This window comes from Alternaria triticimaculans (genome assembly GCF_023758025.1).
Source record: "Alternaria triticimaculans strain BMP 0046 chromosome Unknown scaffold_24, whole genome shotgun sequence".
NCBI lineage: Eukaryota > Fungi > Ascomycota > Dothideomycetes > Pleosporales > Pleosporaceae > Alternaria > Alternaria triticimaculans.
The window spans coordinates 252176-266959 of record NW_026055981.1 but is presented as its reverse complement, the minus strand read 5'-3'; the positions used below and the strand labels follow the sequence as shown (position 1 = coordinate 266959).

The 14784-nt window shown below is 53.6% G+C and overlaps 3 protein-coding genes and 1 non-coding gene across 4 annotated transcripts; 1 reads left to right on the top strand and 3 right to left on the bottom strand.

Annotated features, from left to right (window-relative positions):
* The first annotated feature begins 215 nt into the window (after nt 1-215).
* J4E78_009927 lies at nt 216-287 on the top strand. Its single transcript has one exon. It is a non-coding gene; the product is annotated as a tRNA-Arg (tRNA).
* A 4784-nt stretch (nt 288-5071) lies between these two features.
* On the bottom strand, nt 5072-6709 carry J4E78_009926 (uncharacterized protein; the record flags this gene model as incomplete). The annotated part of the gene is made up of 3 exons (XM_049370511.1): nt 5072-5223; nt 5282-6625; nt 6682-6709. 3 exons carry the CDS (start codon nt 6707-6709, stop codon nt 5072-5074), a joined length of 1524 nt encoding a protein of 507 aa, XP_049217857.1.
* Nucleotides 6710-7775: 1066 nt separating this feature from the next.
* Nucleotides 7776-10920, bottom strand: J4E78_009925 (uncharacterized protein; the record flags this gene model as incomplete). The annotated part of the gene is made up of 2 exons (XM_049370510.1): nt 7776-8972; nt 9022-10920. The coding sequence occupies 2 exons, from the start codon at nt 10918-10920 to the stop codon at nt 7776-7778; spliced, it is 3096 nt and encodes a 1031-aa protein (XP_049217856.1).
* A 693-nt stretch (nt 10921-11613) lies between these two features.
* On the bottom strand, nt 11614-12542 carry J4E78_009924 (uncharacterized protein; the record flags this gene model as incomplete). Its single annotated transcript, XM_049370509.1, has 2 exons — nt 11614-11963; nt 12014-12542. 2 exons carry the CDS (start codon nt 12540-12542, stop codon nt 11614-11616), a joined length of 879 nt encoding a protein of 292 aa, XP_049217855.1.
* Between the last annotated feature and the right edge of the window lie 2242 nt (nt 12543-14784).

Here is a 14784-nt window from a genome sequence, read left to right as displayed (position 1 = left end):
CATGGCCTTGTAAGGTTCCAACCATCGTGGACCAGAACCAAAAGCGAAGGACCGACGTATCTGAAGAAGAATGAAAGGGTGTAGAGAGCCGAACTTGGCCGGCACATGACCGGAGGGGCCTTTGTTCTGCGATAGGGCTCCGAGGAGCGCACTCCCCGCTTCGATAACAAGGATATGTATTTCGTTGAACTAAAATTTGTCATAAAGCAACATCTGGCCGGTTGGCGCAATGGTAGCGCGCAGCCCTCCTAAGGCTGAGGCTGTGGGTTCGAGTCCCACATCGGTCGCTTTTTGCTCCCGTAGACGTATAGACAATGCATTCTCATCCAAGAGAAAGAAGTGTGGTATCGGCCGCATTGGCGCTCGATTTTTGCATGGTGGCGGGGACTGAAAGTGGGGTAGGCTCCACGAGGATGCCGGAACATCACGCAAACATCTGGATTCTGTTCCCTACCCAAGTAAGGCCTGTCGCTTTAGCATCGTACGTTCCTATGATACTAAGACTGTCTTGGAACGACATTCGTAAATCCTGTGAGAGACGAAGAGGCTGAATGAACCTTTATGTCACTCTCTGCACTTAAGCTGAAGCTACAGATAAACAAGCTCTGCTACACACAAGCCCTACATTTATGAACAATTACTTGCGATGAGGCTCGACCTTATAGACTTTGCCTAGATTTTCAGGACTTTTAAAGCCGCTACTACATGAAAAAAAAAGACAACTTGATTTGAACATTGGTGGCTAATAACGCAGCGTTTTCGACGCCCGAACAGAGGGTCAAAAGATGACGGCCTCAGGACTACCAGCAAATACGCAAGCACTCGAGCAATCTGACTTATAGGGGAGTTTGCTTATCCAGTTTGCATTATCTACTCCCCGCATCATTGTCACAGTGTTTGATTTCCATAAACACTTCAGTCCTTGATAGCTGCACAAGGTTTTGAGTGAGGCAAACCCTATTGCATCAAAGTATTCGGGTGAGAAACACATTGAGAGTAGAGAATTTGAACAGGAAAGGCCGTAGGAGTTCCATACTAACACTCGTAGGAGGCGCTCAATGGACGTCACACTTTCTACACATATGCTGTACACATTTCGGACGCTCAGTGACATTTATCATGAAGGCTATTGACACAAATTCAATGCTATAACAAGCTGTAAGGCCTCTATGAGCCGCGCAATGGTAGCCTCATTCAGTGTAGCGTAGTAACACAGTTACAAGTATCAATGTAACGGTCCAGGTACATTTCCCTAATCACGTAGCATGCGGAACCCCGCCTATATATCCCTTCCTCTTTTTCTGAAGACCAGCAGGGAATTCCTTGACATTAGAGGCTGCGCCGCGAAGGTTGCCGAAAGCCTATCCGGTGATAGTGACACCAAAGGTGACTTGTTTCATGCCGGTTACTGCTCACTGTAGGTAAGCTCTCTGCGCCAAAGACACGCGCTAAACGATCACGAGTCTAGATCACACTGGTTCGCGTCTTATTCATGCGTGCTCAGCCATGTACTCAGGTACGAGACTATGAAGACGTGGTTTGAGGCGATTGGTCCAGGAATACGGGTTGAGCGCGTCGGTCCTGACCGAAGGCTTTGCAACAAATGCCGCATTCAGTGACATCTTGCAGTCAGGTAGCGATGAACGTTCTAACCAGTCTCCGCGAGAATGCTCAAGTTGGTCGCTGAGAAGGGTTCCACGTCGGGCGGTATCGCGGGTGAGTTCGAAGTAGGGAAGTGTCAAAGCTGCTCCTACTCAGCCTACGAAGATACGTTCTACAGCTGGCATCTAGTATCGCTGGCGACCTTGTTCGAGTTAGACAGAAAACGAGATTCAAGATAATTACCTCTTTCCGCGAAAGAGGCGCTAGAAAGCGTCGCTCCTGTCATTCCTGTCACTCACCGTGCCTGCGGTAGTCACCGAACTGGTCGATGCTCATGCAATCGGCAAGACCGACTGCACATCCGCATGTGAAAGGCTCGCATAATGTATACGGGTGCACAACGACGGCCTGCGTTCAGGGCGGGAAGTAGTTTGTGATTGCTATCTAAGCGACGAGTGCTCAGGAGCTCGCGTTACCGCGCCGGCGAAACGGCAGCTGCAGCACTACTGGTAGCCCGAGCCAAAGCGAGCCGACAACGACAAACGTCATCAACCCAACCCCCCGTCCTCGCGATACCCTCAAACCCGTAAAATCCAGCTCTTTCGCAATCACAATTAAGTTCGGCCAATGAAAAAAGTGACAGACCGTCAACGCCTTAAACTTTGAAACTCCGGAACAGTCGGAAATTGCCTCCTTGGGTATAATCTCATGCACGTGTTGGCTGACGTGCCTTTTCCAGTGCCGCAATCCTGCCGCCTCTGCGTATCTCGCTCTCGCTCTTCGCCAAACCCCCACACGGTGACCAACTTGATCGTTTTCTGCGCCCGCGCGACGATAAAGACTGTGTGCAAAACGCTAATGGGACAAAGGGAAATGAAATGAATGGGTAAGACGAGGATGATCTGCGATATGTCAGTCGATGCTCGGTCGTGTCTCGGAAGCAATCGGCTAGCGCTCAGACATGGGAGTGAATGATGCGCTGTGTAAGGGAGGGGGCCTGTGGCTGTGCGCACCTCGGAGTTCCAGCTCGTTTACAGGACCAGCTCAATGCTCCGCATGTATCGCGCCGGTGCCTTCACACACGCTGCACTTGTTGCTGCCGGACCGCTTGCACGATGGGCAGCCCTTGCCGTTGCAGGCGTCGCACTTTGTGGTTCCATTGCCTTTGCACGTCGGGCAGTCCTTCATGGTGCGTAGTTGGCCGGATCGAGCGGGCGGAAGTGGTAGCCGGGGTAGATGAGGCGCAGCCGAGAGAAGCAGAGAGGGAGAGATGAAGTCGAGTTGCGTTCTGAGAAGGGCAAGATATCTTGGACGGGAACCCGTATTTAGACGATCGTAACGGAGAGAAGGGGCGCAGTTGCGGTGAAATAGTCCGTTGATCTTGATTTAGGAAGGCAGTACCACGGTCATCAAGATGAGCAAGACAGCAGAGATGTTTCGAAACACACAGTAGTCCACGGGCCCGATAAGTGTCAGGGTCGCTTTATATAATTTCCCCCATTTGGGCCCCGCGCGCGCACCCGTACCTCATCATCGCAATCTCACCGCGGCCGCGAATAGTGAAGCAAGCTCGCAAGCTCAGCCCCCGTCGCTTTGCATCCAACAGCTGTCCAAGCTCCTCACGATAGCTTTTCAGGGTCCTCCAGTGGGAGTAGCATCACGAGAACAGGGCGGCAGGCCATTCGGGTCCACTTGCACTATTTACCATGCCTCTGGAGAGGATGATGTCAAGGTGCATCACCGGAGGGCGATGGAATACCTCAAAGCCCCTGCCTGCTCTGATGCACGGAATGCTCTTCCCCTTCCAAACAGCTCCCGCGGGCCAATCTCTCTTGGCCTCGTCGTGCTCCTATCGCATGCAAACAGCTATAGCATGAGACCTACTGCCGCCACAGCCGGCCTATGTCTTCATAATGAATGCGGCGTTAGGATCGTGCCGCAACCGAGCCAGCTGTAAGAATCCCCGAAACCATAGATGCATATCCTGATTGGACTTGCAACGTCGACGAGGACGTCAGACTGCATTATCCTAGGCGTCTGCATCAATCAGCAATCAGCCACCCTTCTAGCGCGTTCCTCTCAAAATTGCGCGCATAGTCAGGTGTCACCATGGATTGGAAGCAACGTCATTAAACGCCCCAATAGCCTTTCTGCGATGCTAGCAGTACAGGGCGCGGTACAAGTCAAAGGAGACGCTGTATCCGGCACGGAGCGGGCGAAGCTACGAGCACGTTGTTGAAGCATTGGTGACGAACAACCCTTGGTGGGGGATAGAGGGTACATGCCTGATGCAGAAGGCACACACGTGGCAGGCTGCAGGAGCGTTAGTACGAACCAACATGGTGGGTAAGGCTGAATTTTGGTTGGTGGCGCCGTTTGATACATCGGCAAGGAACAGGGGTGGCTTGGTTTTCCTATGTAACCACGCAAATCCACCTTTCAGGCACAACGCTGGATGCCTTCAGACGTGTGTACGCTCGCACTAGGAAAACCCTCGCTCTAAAGCATGCACAGGTAGGTTCTGAGTAAGAATGACGGCCTCATGCTATCACTACTCGATCACATTCACCAGTGAAACGTGTGATGGGGAAGTCGTAGACTGGCACTAAGCCATTCAACGGGTCGACTGGATGTCCACCAAAGAAAAGTGATACTATGTCTCAGGTCCGTTTTACTATGGTAAAAGAACACAGACTTGAAGAATTTCATTACTATCCCCTCTCGGAAGACCCGACTATCACTCCGACATTGCTCTAGACCATTTCACCAAAAGCTACACTGATATCCGACTGGTCTAGAAACCAGCACTAATATCCTTGGTATCCCCGAGACATCACCAGCAAAGTAGGTTCAGATGCCGTGTACTCCTCTTCGTAGCGTAACCCTAGCGTTTCCGAGACGAACGCCCAGCCAAGGTAGCACGTTGAGACAGCGGGCCGAAGCCAACCTCGAGGTTCCCAGGGTAAAGAGAGAGATGGGCTGATGCGCAAAGCTTAACTATGGGAGCATCTCGTTCTAGACGCCTCAACGGTGTAACGATGTGATGTCTCGACGCAAGTGATTCCCAGTCGGCTTCGATGTGCTGTGCCGCGAAGTCTGGCTGAATCTACTGGAGGGCAACACAAGTATGTTCGTGGGAACAAGGACGGTGAGGATGCGATGAAACGATCTAGCAAAGCTTCTACAGAACACCCTGTTCCTGAGATTGTAGTACGATCGGGCTCTGGTGAACACGCGAGTATCAGGCCACAATCGACACGCGGCCTAAGGATGGTAATTTGCCATGGTCTCGAAAGCGAGACGTGAAACGAAGGTTCAACGAAGAATTTGCCCATGTAGGCTCTGAGAACGAGCAGGATCAGGCATCTGTAAGTCTGACATACCGACGCTCACAAGAGTTCCTCATTTCGTAAACTTCCTGCAAGTTTGTCCGGATACTCAACGGCTTCCAACGAGAATAGATTCTTCTCTACAACTTAGCCTTCACAGCCGCTCTCTCCATGCCCGGCCCATCCCAGATATCCCGCTCAACAGCTCGTGTGTTGATATACTGCATGCCCAATTGCTCCACCTTTTCCACACCCAGTAACCGCATGCACGTCTCCGTTTCCGCTTTCAGGACTGTTGTGAAGTGTTAGTACTAAATCTCAGAAAAAGGGCGATGTCAACAAAGACTTACTCTCAAGAACCCTCGCAACACCCTCCTTACCACCCGCACCCAATCCAAACAACGCCGCCCGTCCCACGCCCACACCTTTGGCGCCGAGACAGAGAGCCTTGACTACATCTGTCCCGCGCTTGATGCCACCGTCTACCCATACCTCGATGCGATCAAAGACTTCGGGGCAGTATTTTCGTATCTCGAGAAGGGTGTGTACGGCCGGTGGCGCGGTGTCGAGAGCCCTGCCGCCGTGGTTTGACAAGATGATAGCTTTGACATGGGGTGCGTGCAGAGACGCCAAGTAAGCGTCTTCATGTGTCTGAATGCCCTTGAGAACAATGGGTTTGTCCGTGTGTTTTGCTAGCCAGGGCAAAGTAGAGCGCCACGTCAGATCTGCAGCTGTGCCCCAGAACAAAGATTGACCCATGCCCATTGACTTCGGCTTTGGCTTCTCATCTTCGCTGGCTTGTGTGGGTGTAACTGCGCTCGTGCTAGTCTTAGACAGCGATTGTGAGTCCTGGACCGAGGCGCGCACGGGGAGGTTGGAGCCAACGTTCTTGCTGCGCTCGTCGTGTTCGCGCTTACCGGGTACGGGCGCGTCGAGCGTCAGGCAGATGAATTTTATGCAGTCGAGTTTGTTCATGCGGGCGAGGATGGCTTCGCTCTTCTGGCGCTCGTTCTGGACGTAGAGTTGCCAGCCGAAGACCTGGCCTGGTGTGGCGTCTGCGACGATTTGCTCGGGCGTCATGGACGCGTTTTGTGAGATGATTTGCATGGCGCCGTATTGCGAACACGCTTGCGCAATGCCCCATTCGCCGTCGGCGTTGGCGAGGCGCGCCATGGCGGCGGGCGAGACATAGATGGGGAGTTTGACATTGTTGCCGATGAAGGACGTCGATGTGTCGCAGCGGGTGCAGTCGACGAAGACGCGTGGCCGCAGCAGTATGCTTCTGTATACGCTGTTGTTGAAGGACTTGCTCTGCAGGTCGTCACTCGCGGAGAAGTAGTATGCCCAGGCCTTGTATGGTATCTGCTTCGTTGCCACCTCTTCAATCTCATCGAGGTTCAGCAGATTGTCCAGATCCACCGGACCTTCATCCTGCGCCTCGCCCGTCTCTTCTGGTGTCTTCTCCTCTTTCGGGAGCGTGTCTGTGTTGATGGTGCCGAGCTTATCGGAAGCTTCGAGGTTCTCTTCGAGGATGCCCGGCGGGTGGATGGGATCGTATTCTTCGGTTGCGTCGGTGCCGGCGAGTTGGAGGATGACTTTGGAGCCGCCAGGGTGCTCGGGGATGAAGCGCGTTACATCGTAAACGTTGCCGTAAAGAATTACCCAGCAGCTTTCCGCTGTGTTGTGCTGCGCGACTGATTGGGAGTGTCAGCGATGAAGGTTCAACCGGAATGCGGAAGCGGGAACTGACCCTCGGCATAGTCGAAAACCTTTGACATGGTGCCGTGCGTTCAAGTAATGGTACAATACGGAATATTTACAAGCACACACGCAGAAGACGCAAAAAAGAACTCTACGAGAAAAGTGGTGAAGATTGGAGAACGAATGAGTTCAATTGTTCCGACGACAGAGCAGACGCCGACGTCTTTTAGCCAACCCCAACCTGTGGGGAGCTCGGGGTAGTGCCATCCCGAGTCAGGCAAGACGGGCCGCATTTCTTCTTTTGCAAAGCTACCCCAGGTAAGCCGGATGTACTGATGGCTAATTGGCCGTCGTTTGCTGTCTAGACTGTCTGACCCGATGCTGTGCTAGCTCCGACGCGGTGTACATACTGTTGCACCTCTCTTCAGTACAGCTACACGATGACAGCATTAGCCTCAATTGCCGCGGCATTTGAATGTCAATCATCATCACTGCATTAAGTCCAAGCGCTCAGTGTTTATAAGAACCATGCGGTATTTGATGCGATTGTTCCTTTAATGCTTTTGTGTTCTGTGGGTATCCCTGACCAGATTTGCGGCTTGCGAACAAAGACGCAACATCGAGTTTCGCCTACCTACGTATTAAACAGCCTCTGGACTAGATGCAGTGCCTTCGCTTTTTGCTCTCTTCTCACGTCGCAGCACTCTAGTTCCCTTTCTCTGCCAGCCGTCGTTCAAACGAAACTTGATTCCATACTTCTTCGTCGCATCAGATTCGTATCTCTTCCCAATTTCGTCATCGTCGTCCTCACTATCATTATTTGTCGATGCTATGACGAGCTCTTCCAATTCGCTATGAATATCCCACCGAGAGGCACGCTTTGACCTTCTGAACACTGATGGGCCAGGCCATGTTTTGGGAGCCGATTCTGAAATGGAACGCGAAAGTGTTGGTCTTGCCAATCTTCCACTTCGTACTGCTTCTCTACGCCGATGTACCTGATACTTGGGTCGCTGGAGAAACCGTCCGCGTTGGGAATCATCTGCGCCAACTATTAATATGACATCCAGACTGGATATCAAATATATCAAATGGACCAAGGTGCTAGGCGGTGGATTGTTCAGGAGCGAGGGTGGAAGATATTCACCAACCCTCAACCGGAAGATCCGGCCAGCCATGCTCTAGCTCGCCTTCATTCGCAGCCTCTTCACCCCAGTCCATCTTCTCGAGCTCGTTACGGAAGAAATCTTGTTCCTCCTCGAGAACGCCAGGTTTAGCACCTAAGCTTTCGGGGTATCGCTTGAGGTTGTGCCAGTGTGTAAGTGATCGTAAGGCCTGCTCGAGTGGAACACTTTCGTCGACCTCAGCATCCACGTCACTTCCTGCCAACCAGTCGTCTCGGAGCTCAGGTCGACAGTGCAAATACACTGCAGTAATGACGCGCATGTTCGACTGTCGCCACTTGCGGCCGCAGTACGGAACTTGGTTCTTGAACAGCTTGAGTGTGTACAGGCGTAGTTCCGGCTGTGGTACTTTCAGGCTCTTGCGAAGGAACTGCGAAGACTTGTACGAAACAAGCATGAGGTTGCGATGCGCCTTGTTCTTGCAGATCTTCTGCATGATCCGCAGGTAGTTGATTGATGTGAAGAACGCGCGCCATGAGAAATTGGTGATTGGCTCTTTGGGCAGCTCGTTCGTTGGAAAGCCGAGCTCGTCTACCTCTGGAGGTTGTAGCTGGGCAGGTGGTAGGGCTGGCTCAACACCTGATTCGTTCGAGTCTTCTCTAGACAGACGGATTGGGGGTGGGACGGCGTCGTCTTCGTCAGATTCGCCGTCATGCGCTTCTCCTTCGTTTCCTCCAACGCGGTCCTCTTCAGAGGCGTTTCTGGAATGTGTCCGGCAAAAGTTGAAAAAGTTCAACTCTTCCTGCTCACTCTTGAAGTTCACAATCTTCTCGACCTCTTGCAATTGTAGTAGCTTTAAAATCAACGGAACGTAGCTTGAGTCAACGAGTAGCTGTGTGATATACTCGAACTTGAGGATGTGGGAGACTTTGAACCATTTGAGGATCAATATAAGAGTGCCGGTGACTGCTTTATCCAGGACTTCTTGTGTGCGCATCGCGTCAAGCTCCTCATTCGTCGCCACGGTGCTACCAGGTCCGTTCATACCGCTCATGTCAGGCCGTCCGGCTGTCGTACCGTTCTGGTTATCCTGGAATTGGAAACCGCTCTGGAGCCCGTTCGCGCCACTGGACTGTGTCACAAGTGCCGTGACGTGTGCAAGGATGGCTTTGATCAAGACGATGATTAGTGATTGTAAGTTGGGCAGTGCGATGCGCTAGTGTACAGTTAGCTGATGTATCCTCATTGATCATTGGCCCACTCACGTAGAATTCCTCGACCAAGTGCAAGCGCTCCTCATTGCTGCCGGGTGTGAGTTCCTTTGACTGAGCTTTCTCACTCGGTTCGAGTGACAGCTCCTCAATATCAGGGTTCTCGTCAGGGCCTGTCCAACCGCGCTCGTACTTCATAAATGCGACACGTTCCTCCCACAGCTGCTTCATGGCACGCGTAGCCTTCATACGTTTAGCGAACAGTTCCGCGGCTTCCAAGATAGAAGCAGGAATATCTGAGCCTTCCCACTTGCGTCCCACCAGAAGGTCCTGTAGGTCGGTCGAGCCCTTTCCGCCCAACTTGTTACTAGACTCGTCGAGTGGCGGATACAAGAACGGGAACAGTTGGTTTGTCTGGTAGTTCTGCTTCTTTCCACCTTTGCCACCGGGGCCTGCAGGTGAAGGAGGAGGCGAGGGTGCCGGAGTTGCGATATGAACCGGTTGATGCAGGATGGATGTGCTGTTACCGTTTGTGTCGCCTAGCCCAGAGCCGAATACATGGTTGCCAGCGACCTTGTTAGGGTGGTTCTTCAGTGGTGGCAAGATGGAGTTGTTCTCTGGCTCAAGAGGAAATACGGGAAGCGGTGGATTGTACGCAGGATATTTGGAGCTTATCTCTTGTCTGAAGAGGTGATAATCAAGAGGGGACGCGGTGATGAGTGGCTGACCCTTGGAATCCTCCGACTCAAGGCTGGTGTCCCGGAAGGTCTCTTTGACCTTGGCAACTTCTGCAAGACCGCCGAAAGTCACCAACATGGCCTTCCAGAGTAGCAGTGAGATCTTGCTAAGCGGTAGATTGATTGACTCATCCCATCGCAATTTCGCGATGAGATCCACGAAAAGCATCAGGAGACCTGGTTTCTCTAGGGCGAGGATGGCGCTTCTGAGGGTCCGGCTATGCTGCGTCTTCTCCTCGTCGCGTGCGACCTCCAATAGGACATAGACTGCAGTCATAGTGCACCAAATTTCGCGTCGTTCTGCCTCTTTGGAATCGCGCTGGGCTTCAGGTGTAACATCTGCGCCGCATGATCGCAGGAGCGACGAGCTGAGTGCGTCCACGATGGTCTGTACGCCATTACTCTCGGCGAGTAGGTGCACATTGCGCTTAATGAGCGAGGCCTGCCGACCTGACTTGATGTATGCAGAGTTGCGCGCTGAAGTCGTGCTAGACTCTGTTGCCTCGCCCGCAGCTGGGTCAGGCAGCCCTGCAGTCTCATGCCAGCACCCAAGGAGGACATAGACCAATGCCTCCAGTTTCTTCAACCTCAAGACAGGGTCGACTTCCTTGAGTCCCCCCAATAGATGCCGCACGAAGTCGTCGTGTTGTGTCGTCGTCGCCGAGGCCCAGTCCAAGCCGTCCTCGCCATTGGACACGTCGTTTAGGCCATGAAATGCGCTCCACTCCAATGCGTAGGACGCCTGGGTCTTGAGCAGCATTGCCTGCTCCTCGACGGCATACGAGAACCACTCCTCCAGCTCCTCCTCGAAACATGATGCGTCATCGTATGTGAAAGCGTATGGGGCGGGCTCGACCTTGGGTATGCCCCTCACGAGGTTCTGCAGTTGCGCAAGCGAAAGCGAGTCGTTCTGTGGCGTGTCGGGCGGCGGTACAGGCGGTGCGGGCGGGGGCAGGTTCGGCGCGGGCGTAGGAACTGAATTGCCTCGTTGCAGGCCGGGGCGGGCTGGCAGGGTGAGGGGAGGCCCGGCTTGGGGCTGGTCCTGGTCCTGTTGCAGCAGTATGCGCTGCTGCTCGGCGGTATCGAGGGGCAGATTGAGCTCTTCCTCGGGCTCTGCCTCAATGACGGGGAAATCAGCGCTCGAGTTCCCGATCAGCTCAGCTGCATCCAGTATGGGAGGCACGAGTGGCTCTCCGGGCACGTCGCTGTCGGCCATGGTCGGTCGCGTGAATTATGTGGGTGTGGGGTTGTCAGGTCGGTGGAAACGTGCTACGCCCACCATGTCTGGGACTCCTTTCACGTGCGGATCATGGTTTTCGGACGGATCAGTTTGGGAGAGCGGCGAGGCAAGTGTCTTCACGGTTCAAGAAGGTGAGTTGCGCTGTGTATGCACGGCAGGTGGGATGCGCCCACCGCTAACGGATGGGTAAGCAGGGCTCCGATTAGCGCGACTCCTGCTAAACATTCACTTGTTTCTAATGCCCGTATGTTGCAAGTCATCCCAACAAAACAGTCTCATATTACTCATAACACAACTAGCGATGGGTATTGCGTACCGAAATTGATGTACCATTGCAGAACGCCCCCTTGCTGTAAAATGTGTCGCTAGCCCTCAGAAGGCGTAAGAGAAGCCCCGGTTGTCTGTATGGGAGAGGCCAACCCAGGCGCACCGCGATCGCTGCCGCCAGATGCAAACGAATAAGAAAACCCCGTCCCTAAAGAGCGAGCGATATCTCCACAGCTGTACGCCGAACATAACATAATCTGCCGCACTGCCAGTGCGGGGAATGAACAGTAGACCGACAGGTCGAGAAAAGAAGACCAGATATGTGTCTTCCGAACATGGCTATCAAGGCAAGGTTGCTATCGCGTCGAAGAGATAGTCGAAAAGCGAGGCTTCCTCCCAGTTCTACATGGGATTAGCTCCCGTCTGTTCGCCGTTCTCCTGGCGCTCTTTGATCTCGTCGGGTATGATGCCGTTGGCTTCGCATGTGCGCTTGTAGATATTGCACTCGTCCCACGCCCGTTGGCATTCGGCCTTGAACTTGTCGCAACTAGCGCTGAGCTCGGTGATGGCTTGCTCGGTGAGTAGCTTTTCAAGCGTCCACTTCTCGATGTTTTGCTGCTCGTTCTCCTTCAGCTGGGTAATGAACTGAACGGCCCGTTGCAAGATGGAGCCCTTGTTCTTCTCGCAGCCGGGGACGATCTTGGCTAGTTCGTTGATTCCCTCGTTGATAGTCTCGCGACGGCGGCGTTCGACTATGCAGCTGTTAGTAACTGTATCGGGGAGGGCTCGCACGGACGCCTACCTTCTTTGTGATTGTCTCTCCGGACCTTGTGCCACTCATCTGTGCCGACTTGAGGTTTGTGCGCAGAGCTTTGCGGTGGCGAGTCGCTGGGTGCTGTTTGACCGGGACGACCCGTCTGTGTAGCTGCCTTCAAAGCCTCGAGACTAAAGTCTTGCATGCCCGTTTGTTGTTGGCCGTGGTCTCCCATGCTGAAGGAGCCGTCGCCTGAGTTCTGTGGCTGGAACTGGAGTTCCGTCGCCTGGGGGACCGTCATCTGGTGATAGGCAAGTGCGGCGGCGGCAGTGTCGCCGACACTCGCGGTGTTGGTCCCACCGTTGTGGTGTACGTCGAACTGTTGCTGCATGTCGTCGTCGGCGGCGTTGTGCGCGGCGAGAAATGAGGCAGTGGCTTGGTCGGTGAGGTCGTTGTTGGCGGAATGGGGAGCAGGTCGGTTCAGGCCTTGGTCGCGCGTGTCGCGCTTCCGTTTGTTGGTGTGGACGTTGTGGGCATCCAGCTTGCCGTCGGTAGGGTATCCGGCGGTATCAGCCATGGTTTCTGGTGGGGTATCTGGAAGGGATGAGTAGAAGCAGCTGGAATCCGCGTGGGACGCTAGGATCGACGTCGAGGTTCTGCGCGTGGTTGCTGAGACGGCGAGGTCTGGGATGTACAGGACCAATGGTGAGTGAGGGCGCTGAAGTCTGGCTAGGACACAGTGCTCCTTTGGGCGACCAGGAAGTAGCCGTGAGTGAGTGAGTTAGGCGGGTGACGTGTGGGAAGGCTGGTGAAAGTGGCAGAAAGACGCGCTCGAAGCGTGAGTCGCAGGCGCAACGCACCGGGGCGGGGGAGCAGCGGCGCTGTGCCCACCGGTTCACGCACAAGCCGAAGACGACTTGATGTAGCAATCGTGCGCTTGGGAAGCGCAATAGAGGCCTGCGTTCGACAAACATTAGCACGGGCGCGAGCAGGTGAGTAGGTCAAGGTGGTGCGACACAGCGCCAGCAAGCAGAAGGATTGGGCGCTTCCATTTGGCCGTTGTTGTGAGACGCAACTGTCACGACTCAAAAGAACGCCGTCGTATCGTGCGAGCGGTAGGAAGCGCACAATGGCGTCGTGCGTCGTGGTGGATGCGCGTCCATCGAGTGCGGGATGCCGACCGACAACACCGCGGAAAGCGAGCGGGCAGGCGCGAGGCCACCATGACGCCAGGTGCGCTTCTCAAACGACAGCCCGTGCAGGAGCGCAGGGTGGCATGTCTATGCAGGGCTTTCCGGCGGTCGCGCGAAAAGAGCCATGGTCACTTACCGATGGTACTGCGACGATGTTCCAAATGGATGTGGATGCGCGCGAAATCAGGTGACGGACGAAGGTGTAGCAACTTGTTCGGCCGGCGACGCTTGACAGGCTGGATGCACACTGAGAAAGAGAGAAAAGAGAACAAAAAGCTCTTACCTTTCTTGAAATTGCAGACTTTGGGCTTTTCTTCAGGCAGGATCGAACGACCAACTTCTGAGTTGAATCACGAGGAAGGAGCAGAGATGGTCACATGGCAGGAGCGCTATTTAGGAAAGGAAGGCACGACTGAGCCAGCCACCCGCTCAGCCAATCAGCGTATCGCGACACGCCATGCAAGTTTCCCCACTCCCAGCCCGCCATCGCAACCACTACGTTATCACAGTCCTGCCGACGCGAGGCATCTGCTCCGGAGTAGTTAGAGCTTGCTATGCACAGTACGCTTTCGCATCACTTGCACCATCATGTCCCTAGCCACAGCGACAGGTACTTCGTTGCCCCCAGTCCCTCTTCGCCACCACGACGACAGCACCCCCGCCAGCCTCACTACGATACCAGCGTACGGATGACACCCCTCTAGACCACCTAGGCTCAGCCGACACCTCCAATACGCTTCACATGGCCTCAAACAGAGACACAGGTATGGCATGTGACACGCTGCCCCCCACATTCTGGGCTATCGTCGACTACGCTATACCCTTTTTGTCATTGGTCCCATCATGCAATACACAACCATTGGGAAGATCGACTCCCACCTATCTCCTTCACTCTGCGCTCGAGTATTGATGTCTCAACTTACGCGCTGCTTACTAGGTCTTGTTGTAGATGTATCTATCTTTCAAACGGCTCTCGGCTCTCCTCGTCCTCTTGCTATCTGTGCAAGTATGAGGCCCAGTCTATTGCTTGCTATTCGCTCAAGTGTGATCCGCGGAGATAAACCAAATTTTGATTTCGTATCGGTATGGAAAAATACAATCGAGACAGTCCCTTTACATTTTTACTTTACACCTCCACATAGATCATGGACAGTCCAGTGTGCGTGCTCGATGGACGTCTTCATATTATCGGTACAACACATCGAACGAGGCGGGCCAAATTGGGGGCATACAGGAAGAACCTGAACACTCTGGAGCCCACGTTGCCTTCAGGTCGCCTGCTTTGGATATTCTTACCTTAATGTAGGCTGCAGGCCTGTCCGAGTTTTATCTTATGCGAGATAGGTTGCAACAAATCCGATTTTGATCGGTAGATCTGAAATGACGAAACCGGTAGTGCTGGGAGTAGGTATAGTCCCTCTCCTCGGTGGCAAACGGCGAAATCACGTCAGGCTATGAAAATCCTGAACACCCTGGAGCCTACATTGATGTCAAGTCACTCACCTTGCATGATTTTGTCCTAATGTAGTCTGCAGACCTGTTTAGTATAAGCTAAAAAGGCGCCTGTGTATTCATCACATATGCATGTCAACCTAAGAAAAGTCTACTAGTCCTAGAGCCTACATC